At 49.3% G+C, this 20290-nt stretch overlaps 1 protein-coding gene across 2 annotated transcripts in view; it reads right to left on the bottom strand.

Annotated features, from left to right (window-relative positions):
• Positions 1–11913: 11913 nt before the first annotated feature.
• Olfml2b (olfactomedin like 2B) overlaps positions 11914–20290 on the bottom strand; it is a 37202-nt gene continuing 28825 nt past the window's right edge. For both annotated transcript variants that reach the window (XM_026779618.1, XM_005348781.2), the window contains exons 7-8: positions 13471–13647; positions 11914–12969 (exon numbers count right to left, since the gene is read on the bottom strand). In XM_026779618.1, coding sequence (XP_026635419.1) covers positions 12368–12969; positions 13471–13647 — 779 coding nt within the window. In that variant the 3' untranslated portion in view covers positions 11914–12367. The remainder of the gene's footprint in view (positions 12970–13470; positions 13648–20290) is intronic.

Below are 20290 nucleotides of genomic sequence, written 5' to 3'. Positions count from 1 at the left end.
AGAGAGAGAAGGAAAAAGTGAGATTCTCTGGAAATGGTCCACACAGACAGGAAGAGAGCAGGAGGCGTGGGTTGGTGTGAGGGACAGGTGAAAGAGGAGGAGCCTGAAGCAACAGGACAGATAAACTAAGAGAAAGTAGAGCGATCCACTTCGTTTGTTGGGTCACATGGCCTCCTGCTGTCTCAGGTGGCTGCTTTCCCAACCAAAGTGACAGGAGTCAGGACCAGGTCCTTCACCGGGTGCACAGGCACAGGCACAGCCAAGTCAGCAAGCATCCAGGGCTAGGGGTCTGAGTCCAGGAAGGAGACACCCTGACGACCTGCTCTCCTGAGATGCGGCTCCTGAGATGTCCTGCTTGAAATCGCACTCAGAGAGAAGCATCAAGCATGGTAGGTGACCAAACCCTCCAAGCCTTGGACTCCTGGGAGTTGGAAGGCTTCCTGGGGGTTGGAGGCTTAGCATGCGGCTTCTGGTCAGATTGGTTCTCCAGAGAAAAAGAGCCAGCAATGCGTTCATTCCCTTCCCTCCTCCTGTCCCTGGGAGAGGACTCATGACTTGAACTGGGAAGCCAAACCCTCCCTCTTGGAACTCTCGTGGGGAGAGAGTAGCCTAGGAATGGCACCTAAGGGTCAGACAAGCCAGCTTCAACCTCGGCTCCCATGTATGTTTATTGGGGTGCAGAAAAACAGCTCAAACCCAAGCTTGGCACTGGTCTGGTTCTTCTATTACACCCTAGTGACTTCTCTTGGGAGAACCATACAAAAATTGAGTCAGAAGGAAAAAAAGAAAAGAACTTAAAACCAAGGAAAGTTATGCTAACTTGTAAGTTCTTGGAGCAGAGATTTTACAATGACTGTGTGCAGCATCAAGAGTCTTTCTCATCAGAGGATGTGCGTGTAACCTGCCTGCTGTGACAAGCCACTACAAAACAGAAAGGCTGTCACATGGGGGTTGGAAGAAGGCTCTGACACAGGCAGGGGGGTCCCACCTTCGCCAGTGAGACTAGCTGGCACGAGGCAAGATACAGGCACGACACAGACGCCCCACCTGGTTCTGCCCCCACCATTTGAAGTTGTTTCCCTGGCAGGCTCAGGAGAGACACTCAGGGAAGCACATGGCCTTCTTGGGAGCCCGGCATCAAATGTTTCAAGAATCTGCCAGCCAGTGTCACTCCTCTTGGGTATGGTCCCTCAGCACTGTTGTTCAGGCTGCACCCACTGCTGGCCTGGCCTGGGAGCTGTGTTGGGATGCTCTTGAGATTCACGTTACAAGTCTTTGATGCTTGTTGCCAGGAGCTGCCTTGGGGGCCCCTGTATTCCAGTCAGCAGTTCCCTATGGGAGAGAGGTTCAGTTCCTGTCAGGCCTCCCAGCTTTCTCTGCAGCCTCCTATCCATCTTGACCACTGGCTCGGGTGTCACAGACACAAAGGTAGACTGCCTTCCTCAGAGGTCAAAAGGCAGCAAGGCCCGGGAGCCAGAAGCAGTCACTTGCTCTAAGAATTTAAGAGAGAAGAAAGGAATAGGGGCCGTGCCCCCTCCGAATCAAGACTGTGTCTCCCGCAGAGCCACAGAGGGTGGGATGGTCTGTCCTGCAGGAATGCTGTGACCAAAAGGGCATCCCTGTGAAGGTCCTTTCTGTTCTGAAAGTGCATCATGGAAGAAAGCAGCCCCTCCACAACAGAAGCGGCCATTGTGAGGTGGAGGGGTCAGCATGGCGCTAGGGTGTGTGGAGGCAGAGAAGAATTCCTCAGTCAGTAGTGAGGGCTAGAAGGGTGGAATAAGCCTGAAGGGTATCAGGGGCTATTGAGAGGGAGGAGCGACCCAAAGGGTAATGGTGTGGCCATCAGCCCGAGGATCTGAGTTCAGTGAATCCAGTCCCTGGGATCCTTATGGGGGAAGGAGAGAAGTGACACCCACAAGTTGTCCTCTGGCCTCCACATGTGTGTATTATAGCTCGCACATAGTATAGTACATGTGCCCACAAATACATGAATAAGTTGTTTGTTTGTTTGTTTGTTTGTTTTAATGTAAAGGTCCTATTGTCTGACCAGAATCAGAGCTTTCTGGTAACCATCAGCACATTTATCCACTACAGTCCTTGCTGAGCTCTGACAGGGACAAGAAATGTTTTCCAAAAACAACCAGGCTAAGGAGTAAATGAGAACGAGAGGCCTTGAAGTGTCCTGATACAGCATGTGTTAAGACAGCTGAACAAGTTTGGGAGCGGGGACGGTCACAGGGGAAGACAGGGGTCTTCCTGTGGAAGGGTGGTTCGGATGTGGCCTCAAGGAAAGGTGAAAAATTCAGTCCATGTTGACTGGAAAGGACAGATGAGCAAAGGCAAGCAAGCTCCTTCAGGGGTCAGGGGAACCTCAAGGGCAAAGGCCTGTAGTGCCCAGGGGAAGAGTCAAAATGGCCAATAGATAACGCCTTACATCCAGTCTGTTGTCTCAGTGCCAAAACTGGTCTTGAATAATCTTAAAGGGTTCAGGTGACTCCCTGAGCCTAGATCTGTTTCCAGAGTTATGCTCAAGGGTCCTAGGGGTGCTGCATAGGCATCTGCTTGGGAAAGTCCTTTCAAAGGCTCAGAGCACGGCTGTGGTAGCTATTCTTGGTTATCAACTTGACTGCATCTGAAAAATACTACACCACATCGCTGGGCACACATGATTTTTTTTTTATTAATTAAATCATTTGAAGAGGAAAGACCCATCTCTAATCCAGATCTTTGGAGGTGGGAAGATCCACCTTTAATCTGGGCCACACCTTCTGCTGGCAGCCTCTCTCTCTCTCTCTCTCTCTCTCTCTCTCTCTCTCTCTCTCTCTCTCTCTCCAGCTTGCTCTTATTCTCTCATTCCTAACAATTGGAGTTCATTACTTCACTGGCATTAGAGCCTACTTCTTTGGGATTTCAGTGTATATTGGAGACTAGCTGAGACACCGAGCTTGGTGAACTGAACAACTATTGGATTCCTGGCCCTTTCATTGGGAAACAGCCATTGTTGGACTAGCTGAACCACAGCCATCGAATAAACCCCCCATTCCATAAGTTGTACCTCTAGGGAACCCCAGCACAGACAACTGCTTTTTACCAGGGGTCCAAACACACCTCCTCCTCAGAATATTGAGCTCTATGGCCCTGGGGTACAGGAATCTTCATCTATCTGGGCCCAAGAAAGCTTTGAGGGTTCTTTCTGTGACTTTTAAGCTAAAGGGAAAGGCCAGAACTAACAACTCAATAGAATAATATTTACTGAGCTCTTCTGTGATCCCAAAGGATTTCTCCTAGCCATGGCTAACTAGACAAGGGGTGGACATGGTCAGTCCATGTACTGGTCCAGGTGTTGGACCAATCAGGGGGTTTGAGCTAGAGCAGAAACATAGCCGTGGGCACTCACGCCAAGAGAACTGGAAGAGGCTCCTTGTTCTGCTGTATGGGACCACGTGCAGGAGCAATGGGCAGGGATGCCAGTGAGAGCCCTCAGGGCTGCCTGCTGTAGGTTTCTGACTGCTGCCTTCTGTTTGAGCAGGGCAGAGTGGGTGGGGAACTGCCCTCTGCAACCAGAATCCATGTGAAGTGTACCCCGCCCCCAGGTCTCTCCAGGCTCACAGGCGGAATGCCAGCTTATCAGAGGTCAGAGGGTGAATCTGGGGTTCTCCGGAGGGCAGCAGGCAAACCTAGTGTCTTTCTCTACAACCTCAGCCTTTCTTCAGTCAAGAGCTGGTTGCCATGGGACTCTGGGAAATTCACCAGAGTTCTCCAGCCCATTCTTGGCTCTCATGGCTGTTGGCCGCTCTCTAACTCCCTTAGGCACCGCCAGATTTTCCTTGGTGCTCCCAGGCCAGACCATCTCCTCCAGAAAGAGAGCTCAGCTGAGGTCACTTGGAAAGTAACCCCGGAGTGGAGCCCTGCCCCACATTGCCTTAGCCAACCAGCCTTTGTTCTTGGGTTCTTTCCCACTCACTCTTGTTGTCCTGGCCGTGTCACAATCGGTCACACTGTGGTCCCCACACATGAGTACTATGCAGCAAAGTTTGCTATAGCTTGTTTACATTCGGTGACTCTGGGAAAGCACCAAAAACTGAGCACCATGTGGACACTGTGCCATGACAGCTTTGTGACCATTGGTTTCCAGACCTCCAATGGGAAAACCCTCAGTAGAGTCAAGCTTCACCCTACAGCATCACACATTCCTGCAGAGTCATGGATAATCTGCTCATTTATGCTCGGACTTACTCCAGAAACAGATGCACACGTATGCACACGCAAATGTACGCAAGCATACACATGCACACACATCCTCCAACACGGCAATCGAGAAAGAAAAGTAACATTGAAAACATAAAACAGACCTGGTAGAGAGGCAAGGTAAGTGTGGATACCATAAAAATCCCACATGTTTCCGACGGGGCTTCAGTTTTCCAGAAGCTAATATGGAAAGAGAACTCTGTATGACATGAGCTTTGGAAAATTGAGGCGGACTTTGAATGTATTAGTGGAGGTTGCTATTAAATATAATGTTTATAGTGGACATCTGGTTTTGTTTTGTTTTGTTTTTCCTGTTCAGCAGCCCTTCCTAGAGGAGCTGCTCTTTCCTAACTTGTGTGATGAAGGTGGGGCTGTCAGTCAGAACCCACCCTTGGTATGAGGCAGGGCTGGCATTCAAACCCATAATCAGACACTCTCGTGGAAATCTGAATTTTCGATAGTCCTGGGGAGCTGTAGGTGTCTGAATCAGAGTCTCCTGTGAAGGCATCATCTTCAGGAGACAAGTCACAGAGTTCTGCTGTCCATAGTTGCCCCGTTCTGTCTTTCCCATGATCTGATTTTCCGCGTTTGCCTCCGAGACTATGAACTTCTCAGGGTTTTTCCAATAAATTCCTTTTGGCTTAAGAAAGCAAGAAACTATTTTTGTGGCTTGTAACCAAGGACTTCTAAAGACACGAGGCTAATAAAAGTCTGTGTAGACTATGAGAATGCCCTCAAAAAGCAAAGGATTGATTCTGTGTTGGCTTCTTGGAAAGTCACAGCCCCAGACCTTTATGGGTTCCCATTTGCGATTTCACAGGAGTTGGGGAGCTGTTAATGAAGCATATAAGGAGGAGGATCCAGTGTTGGGGTACTTATGGGAAGCCGGAGAAAACTGTGGTCAGGAGAGCTAAGTTCATCTCCAAGTTACCCAGGACACAGTCTTCAGAAAATAAAACTGACATCTCTTGTTCTTCTAATACAAATACTGGGCTCTGTGAAAGAAACCCCACGTGGCCTCATTTCCCGTGTGTCTCTTTATTAGATGGACTCCAGGGTATAGTTCTATTTCTCTGGACTTCCTGAAGAGGCAGCTGATCACCCTCAGGCCTTGACAGTGAGGGGTGAATGCTGGAGTTACTGGGGTAGAGATTGTGGACTCCTATAGGGATCTCCTTCTCAGTGTATCCAGAGTTTCCCTAATTCTCAACATGGCCTCATTATCATCTGCCTGATCCGTGGAACATTGATGAAAAGCCCGAACACTTGCTGCAGGAAGCCCTGTGTCTTTAGTCAGGGTCCACTCAGTGGCATCTCTAATTTGACTTTGCATATTGTGTGGTCTAAATCAAATCCTCGTTCGTGCGACAAATCTCTCATGTACAGGCTTTATAAGTTAGATCCGGTGCTGAGAAGAGCCACTTCTCAGTCTGGATGAGAGAATCACCCTTGCAGGGACTACCTGGTGCCAAACGTGATGAAAGGCAAGCTCAGTCATTGCTGGGCTCATACTTAGGACGATCTTTTCTGTGCCTGGGGGAATGGACATGACTTCACTCGGATAAGACGTTACAGACAGCCCAAGTGTCAAGGAAGACAGGCCACAGGGGCTGTGAAAGTGTCCTGACTACAGGAAACTGGGGAAGTATCCTAGGATACAAAGATGAGTTTCAACCAAGCCTGCCTCACATTCCAGAGGATGGATCTCCAAGCTTGAGCCAATCCATGACCAGGACTCAGCAGGGAGCGGTCCAGAAACTTTTAAACTCTTGACTGACTTTAAGAGCATAATAGCATTCAGCATTGGATCAAGGTTTTAAGAGAATGTTTGAAGGATTCCTTTAGAAATAGCTCTGCTGGGTCCTGCTGTCTTTCTGGGTTGGGTATGCCTCCTCTTTATGCAAGGCTGTGGGAGGGTGGCTTTAAACACACATCTGGGGACACTTAGTCCATGCTCTTGTAGCTTGGGGAGGATCACAGTGGACCAGCAGCTGACACCCATTCGGGTAACCTAAGATGGGAAGACAGACCAGCGGACTACTTCTCAGCAGTAATTCCTTAACCTGGATGAGCCTGCACTCCCAGCCTTTGTCAGGATAAATAATGTGTGAGAATTTTCTGTGGGCCGGATGTGGTCATGGATGAGGTCATCCTAGGTCCTGTCCAAGTGGACCATTCGGAGGGGCAGAGGAGACAGCCTGGGATTTCTCCGCCTTCAGGAAAGTAGAATGGCCAGCTGTAATAGAGGCTAGTCACATGAAGAGAAAATGGCAGAGCATGCGACTAAAGTGTAGGGAACTCTTCTGAGCACCACAGAAATGTTTGGGAGAGTTTCTGAAACGTCAGGCAGGTCAGGCAATGCTCTCCCACCTTTTCACTTGGCCTCCTCCTTCTATCCCCCCTTCCTCGTCCCATCTCCCCTACCACTTCCTCCCCACCCCCGTCTCTCGTGTGGCAATGACCTCCTCCCCAATCCCCAGACCCCTGCCCACAGCAGCCCAAGTGGAGGAGTGGCTGGGGTGGCAAACTACAATCATGTTCAGTGTTTGGTTTTGCAACTCTTTTCTTTTTAAATTTATTTAAAATTTTATTTTTTTTCTGGATATGTGTATCACACGCATGCCCATAGTCTGCAGTACAAAAAGGGACATCAAATCCCCTGGCACTGAAATTACAAATGGTTGGAAGTCACCATGTGGGGGTTGACAATTGAACCTGGGTGGTTGGGAGAGCAGCCAGTGCTTTTAACAGTCCAGCCATCTCTCAAGCCACTTGATGTTTTGATTATAAAAAAACTGGTTTTCCAGCATGGCACGGTGGTGCACAGCAAGAAATCTCAGCACTTGGGAGGTTGAGGAAGAAAGATCATAAGTTCTTGGCCAGCCTGGAGTCCATAGTAAGACCCCTCCATACACACACACACACACACACGTACACAACACGCACACACGCACGCACACACACGCACACACATGCACACATACCATATGTTACTCACATGAATCTGTATGTTGCTGTTGTCGTTTGTGTGTCCTAAGAGTTTTCTTCTCTCTCTCTCTCTCTCTCTTTCTTTTTTTCTTTTTCCGAGACAGGGTTTCTCTGCAGCTTTGGAGCCTATCCTGGAACTAGCTCTTGTAGACCAGGTTGGCCTCGAACTCACAGAGATTTTTCTGCTGCCTCTGCCTCCCAAGTGCTGGGATTAAAGGCCTGAGCCACCACCGCCTGGCTGACCTGAGAGTTTTCAAAGACTCACCGAACTCATCTAAACTCTCCTACGGGAGCAATAAATAAATAAATAAATAAATAAATAAATAAATAAATAAATAAAGTCACTAAATAAATCATGGAATATCGATCAGAATAAATAGTGGCCTGGTGGCCATCTACACAATCAAAGCCAGGTCTATCTGTCAGCAGCAAATCTGGGAGGGCCCACAAGAGACAGGTGGACCTGAGAGGGTGTGTCTACAGATAGCATCCCAGCGAGGTGTGTGAGCAAGGGGAGAATGAAAATTAACTAACTGAATCCTTTTTTTTTTCCAAGCCAGGGGTTCTCTGTGGTTTTGGAACCTGTCCTGGAACTAGCTCTTGTAGACCAGGCTGGCCTCAAACTTATAGAGATCCATCTGCCTCTTCCTTCCAAGTGCTGGGATAAAAGATGTGTGCCACCACCGCCTGGTGCTAACTGAATCTTTAGACTTAACTTCATCTTTATTTTTTTTAAGTGTTTAGATTTATTTGTCTTTTACGTATTTGAGTATTTTGCCCCTATGTATGTCTATGCACCACAGCGTCATGAGTTGTGAGCCACCGTGTGGATGCTGGGAAGTGAACGAGGGTCCTCTGCTCTCAAAGGCTGAACCATCTCTGCAGCCCAACCTCATCTTTAAAGGGAAAGTAGAGGTGACACAACTGAGTGGTGGGAGAGAGTGAGCAGAAAGAGGCATTCCAGCAGAAAACAGCAGTCTCTTCAGCCAGGCCATGGCGTGACGGAAGGCGGGGAGGGAGTGTTGACCACGCTGGGCTCCAGGAGATTGCAATCAGTCTTAATTTTGTCAGAGACTGGGATTGGGTAAAGTGTTAACGTTGAGGGAAATTGAGCAAATGGTATGCAGGAAATCTCTACTGATTTTGTAACTTTTCTGGAAATCTAAAATTAGCCCCAAATAAAAACTTAGTAAAAGAAGAAAGACTTAAGCTACGAGCCCTAAGTTCAATGTGTGGGCCAAATTTTCCAACCCCCCCCCCAATAGTACAAGAAGTCTCAGACCGCTGGGAAATTAAGTGTGGGCCAGTGGTAATGGTCTAAAGAATCGCCTTAAACTTGTTAAGTGGAAGTCAGTGTAGAAAAGCATCTCTTCCTGTCGGAGATGTGTACAGAATGCTGGTGTAAAATGGTGAGCTGACTTCAGTTTAGAGTGTATGCGCAGAAAGGGAAATCAAGGCAAATATAACAAAACACTGATGATTATAACGACTTGGACATACGAATATGGGGATTTCTTATACTTTCTATTTTGTGGTGGCTGGTGTTTGTTATCTTTCTGTGTGTGTCTGTGCATCTGTGTGTATGTCTGTGACTGTGTTTGTGTGTATCTGTGCATCTGTGTGTGTATGTCTGTGACTGTGTGTATGTCTGTGTGTATCTGTGTGTGTGTCTGTCTGTGTATGTATGTCTGTGTGTCTGTCTGTCTCTATGTGTGTGTCTGTGTGTATGTTTGTGTGTGTATACCTGTGTGTATGTCTGTGACTATGTGTGTCTGTCTGTGTGTGTATATCTGTGTGTCTGTGTCTGTCTGTGTGTCTGTCTCTGTGTGTATATCTGTGTGTATATCTGTGTCTGTCTGTGTGTCTGTCTCTGTGTGTATACCCATGTGTATGTCTGTGACTATGTGTGTCTCTCTATGTGTGTATATCTGTGTGTCTGTGTCTGTGTGTGTCTGTCTGTATGTCTGTCTCTGTGTGTATATCTGTGTGTATGTCTGTGTCTGTCTGTGTGTCTGTCTCTGTGTGTATGTCTGTCTGTCTGTCTGTCTCTCTCTGGAGCAGAGATTGATGTCAGGTGTCCTCATCAGTCACTCTCCACCTTGCTGTCTAAGACAAGGTCTCTCACTGAACCCAGAGCCAGCCAGTTCAGCTAGATTGGCTGGCCATTGGGCCCCTTGGATGCCTGTCTCCACTCCCCAGCAGTAGAATAACAAGCAGGCACCACCATGTTCCGTGTTTTATGTGGATGTAGGGAACACAAATTCAGGTCCTCCTGCTGTACAGGTACTTTACCTACTGAGCCATCTCCTCAGCACCCTGGTTTCTTCTTTTTGGAATTATTTTCATAATAAAAGCTAAAACTAAGTGCTTATTTATTTCTTCTTCTGCTTGAGCTGTTTTGTTACATCTCCAAACAGTCCTCTCAGACATCCATGACTGACATTTTTAACAGGAGAAAAATGCGACTCAGAGAATCTCAATGTCTTGTTCAGATCATAAGATCACACAGCCAGCACACACTGGGGTTAGGATTTGTGTGACAGAGCTACTGTCCTCCTGGGTGCTGCTGAGATTCAAGGAGATTGGAGAGTATAGAGGGCCTTTTGCTTATGTCCCCGGGGACCAGGAGAATATCAAGGAAATTCAAAGGAGGGGCTGGCTTGGGAAGTCAAGATAAGGAATTTATCTTTAGATGGCAATAATGGCCAGTGTTTGTTGCTGCTGTTTTTGAGGGAAGGTCTCATCTATCCCTATCTGGTTTTGAACTAGTTCTGGAGTCGAGGTTGACCTTGAATTCTTGGTCGTTCTGCCTTCCCTTCCTAGAGCTGTGATTACAAGTGTGCACTGATGTGTGTAACTCTTGTTTATGTTGTATTGGGGACGAACCCAGGACTTCATGTGTTCTAGGTGAGCAAGCCTCCCACTGAGCCCCATCCCCAGCCTGCTGGCTAATGTTTTCACACCTGCACTCCACCCTCCTTGAGCATTTCACAATCGACCTTCCTTGCAGACAAAGGCAGGCCCGTGTTTTAGAGACAACTGGACTCAAGCGTGGTTAAGGGGCTTATTCAAGCTCACATACGGGCCATGCAGGGAGCCAGGACTCAGACACAGGCGCCCCACATCCCTCCTCACAAGTTGGGAGCAGACAGGAAGGAGGCATATGCAGTCACCCACGCTGATCCCATACATTGACCAAGCAGTAGCAGCAGAATGCCACCAACCTCACCGGGTGACCTCAGAATCTCTGGAACCATCTGGGCCACTGGCAGTCTAGACTTAAAGTGAGGAAGCTCCTCCCTTCCCTCTTCCTCTGTCTCTTTTCTGCTTCACTCTTTCGCACCCATCACGATAGGGGTTCTCGCACTTTCTCCATTTGAAACCCCTCTCCATCTGAGAAACTTGTACAGATCCTGGGTACAAGGTCTACAAAAGAACACTACAAATAAAAAATATGGAACTAGCTCACAAATTTGTCTTAAAACAACTTTTGCTGTACTTATTTATAATGTATCATTTAAGGTGGTGAGTATTAATTGCCCACTTGATAAAATCTAGAATCATCTGAGAAATCGGACTTGGAGCCCGACAAGGGATAACGTTAAAGGAATAGTAAAACCTGTCCATTGTGGGTGGTGCCAGGAAGCCGGTGGGTCAAGTGGAGGGGCAGACTGGGCAGCCACACAGGAAGACTAGAGCAGCAATGACGGGTGGCCATGGCTAGGAGGCTGAGGCCCACAAGGACATATGGGCAGCCGTGGTTCTCCAGAGAGAGTGGGATGGACAGTGGGCCTTGTGTGGCGATGTGATGCCATTCTCTCCCCGCCTTATCACCTCTGCTTCTTCCCACACCATCCCCACCTTTCTCAGGGTGCCTGTGCCTTGGGAGAGCTACAATGTGTGCTGCAGGTCCCACGTGGGGCTGTCTGAACTAGGGGGCTCTGCAGTTCTTCTTGCCCCTTAGGAACCTTGTTTCTGTAAGAAATGTCCAATCTGGGGGCACATTTGGGATGATACAATGGACAAGATTGGGGGCAGAAGAGGAGACAGCTGTCTGGTGTGCTGGCTGACTGACTAGGGGAAGATTTCTTAAGGAAGGCTGCGGACGGTCACACTCAGCTTTGTATTTTCAACAGTAACTAACTTCGGGCCAGAGGCTAGGTTGCTGGTGCAGTGTGTGTGGGCTCGTGCTCGTGATCAGAGTGATTGGGAGGGTGAGACAGGAGGATTGTGAGTATGAGGCTATCAGAGGGCAGAAGGGGGGCAATAGGGAGGGAGAAAAAGAGGGTGGGGAGACAAGAGGAGAGGAGAGGAAGAGAAAGAACTCACATCACCACTACGCCAAGGACGAGAGAGGGAATGTCTTGCACCTCAACTGGGATTTAGGCCAGTTTGGCAATAGAATACTCTTTCTTTTTCTTCTTCTCTTTTTTTCCAGACAGAAGCTTGGTAACTTGCCTAAACTGGTCTGGAATTCATTCTGCCGTAGCCCACGTAGCATTGAACTTGCGGCCTTCCTGGGATTTCAGGTGTCCGCCACTAGGCTGAAAGAACACTTCCGTTTCTGGTGGAACAGCAGACCTGTCTCCTGCAGGAGCGGGAGGCTGACACCTAGTGAAATGTATCCCTGCTAAGCAAAAATGACCTGGGAAAGGATTTTTAAAACTTCTCCTTTATTAAAAAAAAAAGACATTTTTTTTCTCAAGTTTTAAGAACTTCTCTAATACATTAAAAAATTCCCACCACTTAGCACTTCTTTCTTGAGCCCTTCACTCCTGCTCCTGACACAGTCTGGCTCCAAGACCCAGAGGAAGAAGCCCTTCACCTTGCGCTCAGGAGTTAGAGGTTCGAGCACGAAGGAAGGTAGGTTACTGGTCAAAAGGAGAAGTTCGTTTGCACAAAATATAAACTGTAGAGGATGAGACCAGCACATACACGTATGGATTGATCTACAATCCACATAAAAAAAATAAGACCCAAACTGTCACTTTACATTTGTCATATTATACAAAATAATATAGATTTTAAACCAACACACACTCACCTGCACACTCTCACACACAGACATGCACACAGACACACACAAGGTGCTAGTGGCCCCTCTGCGCTTCTCTTTGTGGGGTCAGGCGTGTCAGTAGGCGAAGATGACGTGGTAGGTGACCTGGTGGCCGTTGTCCCAGGCATAGAGGAGGCGGTCCTTGGGGTTGTAGTCTATCTGGGTGGTGTAGGAATACTCGTTCTCAAACAGCAGCCTGGGAACAATCTGCGTGTTGGTGTGGGTGTCAAAAGCATAGGAGATGTTGGCGTTCCGCTGGTTATAGCTGTCCACGGCATACAGCACCCCACAGATGACAAAGCAGTTGCCATAGAAATTCCTCCTGAGCCCAGTGCGCCAGGTGGTCTCCTTCTGTGTGCTCAGGTCCACAGCATTGAGCTTGCTCAGGACAATGACCTCCTGGCTGAAGCCTTCATCATCCAGAGCTGGATAAATGAGCCACAGGCCATTCTCATCCACAGCAAAGTCCACATCCGAGTGGCCCTGCCACCGCCAGGGTGTGGCCTCCTCATAGGCCACGTCGTGGAGCATGGCCCAGGCAGCTACGTAGCGCTGCTTCAGGTCATACTTGATGATGTTTCGGGTGAAGGCCCGGTTGTAGTAGAAGGCACCGTTGTACACCACATGACCCGTGCCGATCCAGCTGTATGGAAGCTTGTAGGAATTGCTCCAGCGACCTGTGGTGGCAAGAAGGTGGGAAGCTTCAGGGAAGTGCTGCCTGGGATGGACCAGCTATAGACTGGGGTCTGTATACCTGGGTCTGGGTCTTAGCACTACCGCTCTCCAGTGCCGAAATGCATATTGCTGACTGTTCTCACCCAGCATCCTCAGCTGTCAAACAGCAACAGCAAATCCCACCAGCCTCTTGCTGAGTGTCCCAAGGGTCCCATGCTCATCTATTGGACTGAGATTTGTAAATTGTTGAGGGCCAAGGGGAAGAGAGGATGTTTTCTATCCTAGCTCAAGGTCTTTCATATCCCAGGAGGTGGGAAGGTGAGGGTCAGAGCCAAGAGGGCAGAGAGAGGGAGAGAGAGCCAAAGAGGCAACCACCCCTCCAGGAAATGCCCTTTTCCAGTCTACAGAGGATGTCCTGCTTCTTGTGTACCCTCACTATGCCACAGTGAGAAGAGGGGAAATGTGGCTGGGAGGCAGTACCACATCAGAGCTGAGCCACAAACCTTGTTTGAAGTTCTCCAGATTTCGGAACTCCACCAGTGTGTTGCCATAGTAATAGTTGGTTACATAAATCCTGTCATCCTTGGCTAGGGGGTCCTTCATCCAGGCTCCTTCATTCCGTCCATATGTATTCTGGGTGGTGGGCCCCGTGATTGTGGAGAGGGTGTCCTTGCACCTTCCTAATGGAGAAGAGATGACGGAAGGGTTAAAGTGATCTAAAGATGTCTTCCCTGCTCCTTCAGTGCATCTTCAGTTCTGCTGTTCCCCCCAGCTGTCCTCTCCGCAGCCTCTGTGGTCCGGAGGAACCAGGCGTCTCAGCATCATCCGATGGTACTCCCAGTGTGTAGTCTACATGCTACTCCCACAAAGCTCCCCACAGTCGTCACGGTGGGCCACTGTGATGCCACCCTGCCTCTCTGTCTTTGTGATCCTAGTCTTTAACAGGCAAAGAAATGAAGTCATTTTTTTTGGATAATATACCATCTCCCAGAAAGCCAGTCTGTCCTGTTCTGTTGATGATCCCTGCTACCACAGTACCAAAAACATACCTCTATTATGGGATATGCCTGTGCCTGTGTGAGTGTATATGTTTTAGTTAGTGGGGACTGAACACAGGGTTTCATGCATGCTAGGCAAGTACTCTACCGCTGGGTGATCACCAGGCCAGGGTGTGCCTCTACATCCACCCCAACAAGAGCATACACAGCAAGGGCTGTGGCTTTTGCTGCGTTCTCAGAACTCAGAACACCAAGCATCTGGCACACCACAGGCGCCAGCAGATAGTCAGATACTTGGGAACAGAGAGAAGTGTGAAAAGAAAGGACTCTGACAGGCATAGCCAGGAGCCCACATCTGTGCCTAGCAGCCCAGGGAGGCTCTGGCTGGACAGTGGACAATCATGTCTGCAGGGAACTGTTATTAAGTTCATAATCTATATCCTCACGAGCAACAGGCTGTCTGGAATTCCTGCTGGGGAGTTGGACGGACAGGGCATCCCACCAGCTTTTGTTGTAGGCTCCCCCTTTTAAATCTCCAGTCTTCCTCAGTGGAGCAGGAATTCAGCAGGACCCCGCCAAGTGGCCTTGGAATGGCCCAGTATCCAGCAAAGGTCCTTACAGGTCACTAGAGCTATTTAGGACTCTAGACTAAATTGAAAATGTGAAATGCTTGATATGTGACATTACTGAATATCAGCTTGAATGATACTAAAGTCACGTGCAACTCCCAGAGCACGCACTTGTCTACCCTGTGTGTGTGGGCTCTGGGAAAAAAGCATAACTGAAGAATCGGATTCCTCAGGGACCTCTAACCATGGGCATCAGCAGATACCATCCTACCTGCCATCAAAACCAGTGGCCCTGGGAAACGATAGTGATAAATATGATTGGCTTTGACCACTTGGGACAAAAATAAGGCAAAAATAATTTTGGATTCAGGGTTCTCTAAATTCCAGGAGACCCCATTCCAGTCTGTTGCATGAAATCTGTGTCCCAATGATCTGAGGCAGGAAAAATGCAAGGCCTATGGCTAGCAGGGCTGGAAAGGGCAGTTGTGCCTTGGCCCCGGCTCCGGGGCAGACATCGGATAGAACTGGGTTGAACAGTGTTTTCCAGGCTGGCCTCACAGTGAGTTGCAGATTGTCGGCTTTAGGCATCTCCGAGTAGGGTTTATCGGGTTCAACTCTGACAGAGTGGGGAGAGACGCTGTCTCCATTTGACAAACAGCAGAAACCACCCACCAGCCTCATTCCCTCAGGCCTGAGCTCATTTGTTCAAGACAATAAAACAGAAGTCTCCAGCCGGGCCTGGCAGCAGTCGGATGGAAACTATCTCATTTCCTGGCGTTAAGCGCGGAGCTGTGACTGCCAGTGGAGAAGCCACACTCCCCCGCACTGAGGTGAGCCCTCTCGTGCCATCCCCAGGCAGCCTGAACTCATGTACCTCCTTCCTTGACCGATTCTCTGCCAGCCATGCCCTGAAGGCCCACAAATGCCAAGTGAGAAAAGGTGTTACTGTCACAGTTGCTCTAGCCATGCCCATCTCTCACCACACCTTAAGTTGCCAATGGCTCTGGAAGCCAAGATGGATTCTTCATTTCCTGGGAATAACCAAACATCGGTAGGTAGGGTCCCATCTCAGCCTTGAGATGTTCATTGGCAGTGCCTTAAGGTAGGACTGTCAATATGCCTGGCCTCAGAGCCAATGGTCTCCATTTTGGCCCTGCCGCTAACTCCAATGTCTGTGTTGCCCCCATGATGGCTTAGAGCCTTGACTTTTTCACAGCCCACAGCGGAAGCACGTGGAGAATCCACCCTGACAAGAGAGGGCCAGCAGAGTGACTGCCCTGCGACCGTTAGTGTTCACTGTCACCCTTGTAGAGTATGGGTGCCGAGCCTCTGGGATGCCACTGGGGGATTATGGTGATTGTGTCAAAGTGGGACATCCTGCCCCCAGGGGGTGGCGCCGCACCAAGCAGACATTAATCTCTGCTTCCTGACTGTGGATGTGTGATGGTCAGCTGCTGTGAGCTCTTGCTGCCTTGGTTTCCCCTCCATAAAAGGGATCTTGAACTGTAAGCTGAAATAAACCCCTTTTCCATTAAGATGCTTTTGTTGGAGTACTCTATTACAGCAACTTAAAAAGAAATAAACCAAGACAGGCCTTCCGAGATGTCCACGCTCTAACCATTCAGGCTCACGGACGTGACCTTCTATGGCAAAAAGGACTTGGTGTGACCGGATCAAGAATCTTGAGATTATCAGGGATTATTTAAGTGGTTTCTAAACCATCACAACTGTCCACACACCAGGGAAGCAGGAAATGGGCTACGGAAGAGGAGGAGCATTGTGTTGATGGAAACACAGACCGGGCTGATGTAGCCGCAGGCCACGGAATGCTGGCACCAAGTGGACACTGGAAAAATAAGGCACAGGTTCTCCCCTGGAGTCTCTGGAAGGAACTAGACTTCTGACACCAAGAATTTAGTTCTATAAAACTCATTTGAGACTTCTAGCCTACAGAGCTGCTAGAGAATAAATGTTGTTTTTAGCCAGGAGGCTGATGGCAAATGGGTAGGGTGGGAATGGATACAGATGAGGTCAGCATCTGGAGCAAGAGGAGGTGTCCCTGCTCCTATAGGAAGGTGGGAATCCCAGCCTGCAGCTCTGCAGTGCTGATACCTGGGTCCTCGGGACAAATGTCCCTATATCCCTGGGTTGTAGAAAACCCTACAGAATGGAGGAATCCACGCAGGAAGTTAGGACTGATGTGTGTGACGTCAGAACCATTGGAAGACAGGATCCTGGGGGGTTAGGAGAGCACGTGGCCCAGACATGTCACCATGCTGACTCTGGGTCAGTTCTTGCGATTGTTAATATGGCCAATTTGAGGGGAACTATAATCATGGAGTAGACAAACCTTAGGCAAGCTCGTGAGGGATTTGGGACCATCACCTTAACTATGAGCAGAATTGTTCTGTGGGCTGGGGCCCTAGGCCAAATAAAAAAGAGGAAGTGAGCTAAACAGTATCTATCACCCCCTGCTTTCTGACTGTCAATACAATGTGACCAGCTGCCCCAAGATCCGGCCATCATTACTCCCCCACCTCCCCATGATGGACTGCGTCCTCAAATGTGAGCCAGAATAAACCCTCCTTTCCTTAAGTTTGCTTCTTGTCAGGTATTTTGTGACAGCAATGAAGCAAGTCACTAAGAGAGTCTCAAAGCTCTGACCCACGGGCACAGACCATCGGCCTTAGAGAGAAGGCAAGAGGTAGCAGGTGCTTCACGGACCCTCGGGGAGGAGAGCTCTACCTGTGCCCCTCTTGGTCTTCCTCGGAGCAGGGCTACCATGGATGATGGTGGCAGACACTACCATCCACTGAGCACTTTCTCTTCTAAACCAGCTGCTCATCCACAGTCCTTCAAGGCAGACAGCCCTGACTACAAAGCTCACCGGGTCGGAGGGGAAGAAGACTCCCTCCCCTTCAGTACATACACTTGCTTGCATGTCATAGCCTAGATGATGAGAGCGGCAAACTTACGCCCCCTGTCCCACCGTCAGCTCGAAGGAGTGCTTCTGCAAGGTACTCCTTCATCCCACGGGGCGTCCCCTTTACCATACCTACACGCTCTTGGCCTCTCCCTGCCTGCTGCCTTACATGCTTGCCACTGCTGCTCAGGGATGTTGTCATCCTCCGAGGCTAGTCAAGCTTCTCTTCGGCTCAGACACTGAGGGCCATCTGCGGCGCCCCCACCCATCTCAGGAGGTGGTACAGGCCACTGTCGCACAGTCCCCATCTCATCCCCCTATGTAACTTCTCAGCCCCAATTCCCCTCCCAGGTGTTTCATTTGCTTCCATCAGCTCCTACTGAAGACACAGAGCCCGGTCTGGGCCTCCAACATGGTGCATGCGATGGCCTACCTGACACCTGTCCCGGGGTGTCCTTCTGCCTCCCCACTCCCCTCATTCACATTCTCCACCTGGATTTCCTGACACAGCACGATACCCGCTAACCTCGCCAGAAGCTGGGGGAATCCTGACATCTCCTCCGCCCATGCTTTTTCAAGTGGTCTGTGAGCTGCCTCCATTCTCTCTCCTCCTCACCCCCAGCCCTTCCCCTCCACCACAGACTTCATGTAGATCTCATTGCCACTGGCATGGTTCATGCCGGTGACACCAGCTCTCTTGCTGATTCACCTCCATCCAGCCTGCCTGCCCACGACCTTATGTAAGAGCTGAATTCCCATAATATACATCTGCTTAAGGCCTTAGTAACTGGCCATCTCTAACTACCATGTGAAGCCTCAAGTCCCCATCATATATCACAGCCCTCCAGCATCACCGTTCTTACTTCATCTTTTTTTTATTTATTATTATTAGTCTTTTTTTGTTGTTTTTTGTTTTTCAAGACAGGGTTTCTCTGTGGCTTTGGAGCCTGTCCTGGAACTAGCTCTGTAGACCAGTCTGGTCTCGAACTCACAGAGATCCGCCTGCCTCTGCCTCCCGAGTGCTGGGATTAAAGGCATGCGCCATCACCGCCCGGCCTATTATTAGTCTTTTTAAGACAGGGTTTCTCTGTGTATCCCTGACTGTCACTGTCCTGGAACTTGTTCTGTAGACTAGGCTGGCCTTGAACTCACAGAGATCCACCTGCCTCTGCCTCCCGAGTGCTGGGATTAAAGGCTTGTGCCATCACCTCAAGGAACCATTCTTACTTCTTAACATCTCTCTCTATTCAAAAGTCTTGACTCAGCTGCTTCCAGGCAGCAAGCAGACAGCAAAATGAGCCAGCCAGGCTGAGCGCGCGACAATCTCTGTGGCAGATCGCCACAGAACAGCAGCTGAACAGGAAACTGAACAACAAATGACCCAAAGGCATTCAAACGTAAGAACACACCTAGGAAAGGACACCTCAGAATGAACTCAGTCCTAAGATTGCCGGCCCAAGGTCTCTCACCCTTTTCTAGTTGCTTATGCCAGGCTGCCTGATGGGGGCCATGCCCAGGGATGTCATGATGAGCCTTTGGTCTGTGCGGTAACATGGGTTCTTGCTCGGAGGGTTTGCTCCATGTTAATGTTCTGAAGCTGCCTTTTGAAATCCTTAAGGTGTGGTGATTTGAGAGGAAGGCATCTCCCAGAGGCAAGTGTATTGTTCAGGGAAGTTTTGGAACCTTTAGGAGGTTCAGATTTTCTGGAAGAAGTATGACACTGGTGGCAGGCTTTGAGAATTGCTCACTTTCTGTGAAACTTCCCTGCTTCCCATGGATGGAGAGAAAAATGAGACCAGCCAGCTCCCTGCTCCTGCTGCATGCTGTCATGTCTTCCCAGGCATTAGGGACTCTGGCCCTCTGGAACCATAAGCCAAAATCCACTCTTTCTTCCTTATGTTGTTTTTGGTCATGATGTCTTATGGCAGCAACAGAAAGATAACTAATATGGATGTGTAACAATTTATCCTGTGTCAGTTTGTGCTGGAACACCCATGTTGTCTTTCCCTCCCTTGACAAGCCTGGCTCTTACTGTACCCTGCTTTGGGTTCTTCCCTGTCCTGTGATGCTGGGGGAGCCCCACCACAGTGGTCTCTGACATTTCTGATGCTTACTTCAGACACGTTTGTTACCCTGGCGGCCAACCTCCTCCCTTGGTCAGCCCCATTAAGGGAATGACCAATGACCATGCCTTGCTTATTCTGGATCCCCATGACCTGGCATTGAGGGGCGTAGCTTTAAGTACAAGAGGATTTATTCCTCTTGAGGGCCTCAGACTTTTGTCTGTATACATCTAAGGAACAACTTTACTTTATAGACACATTTTTAGGGCCTGTGTTAGGAGACCGTCAATTTCTCTGTGAGTTGAGGGTTGGGATAGAGTTTGCAGACTTTTGCCTGTAGCCTGTGACAGCAAACTGTCTGTCCTGTACAGAGTCTTGGGGCCATGGAGGCACTAAAAAGCACAGTCCCAGGCTACATTAGCATCCTTCTCCCTGAGTGTCCCTGCAGCGGCCTCCCTGACCTGAGAAGAAGGCAGGCCCAGCCCCTCACAGCACTGCCAGAGTGGTTGGCCAAGCCCTGGGGTTTCTCAGGCTCTGTGCTCTGTGGGGGAGACATTCTTTACAGATCATGATAGAGTCAAACAGACCAACGCATGCTGGTGTTGTCATAGGCTTGCCCTTTGTGTCCTTCCCTCCCGCGCCACTGCCCCTAACTGGCCCCTTCACAGAATCACATCAGGACTTGGCACTGATAACGTCTAGGAATCTGCAGGGCTGTGGCCATTTAGCGCAAGCATTCTAGTTCTCTACAGCAACTGGAGCTGCTGAGC

The sequence above is a fragment of the Microtus ochrogaster genome, chromosome 6 (assembly GCF_000317375.1).
Source record: "Microtus ochrogaster isolate Prairie Vole_2 chromosome 6, MicOch1.0, whole genome shotgun sequence".
Classification (NCBI taxonomy): Eukaryota; Metazoa; Chordata; class Mammalia; order Rodentia; family Cricetidae; genus Microtus; species Microtus ochrogaster.
This window is presented reverse-complemented; position numbering and strand designations above follow the sequence as displayed.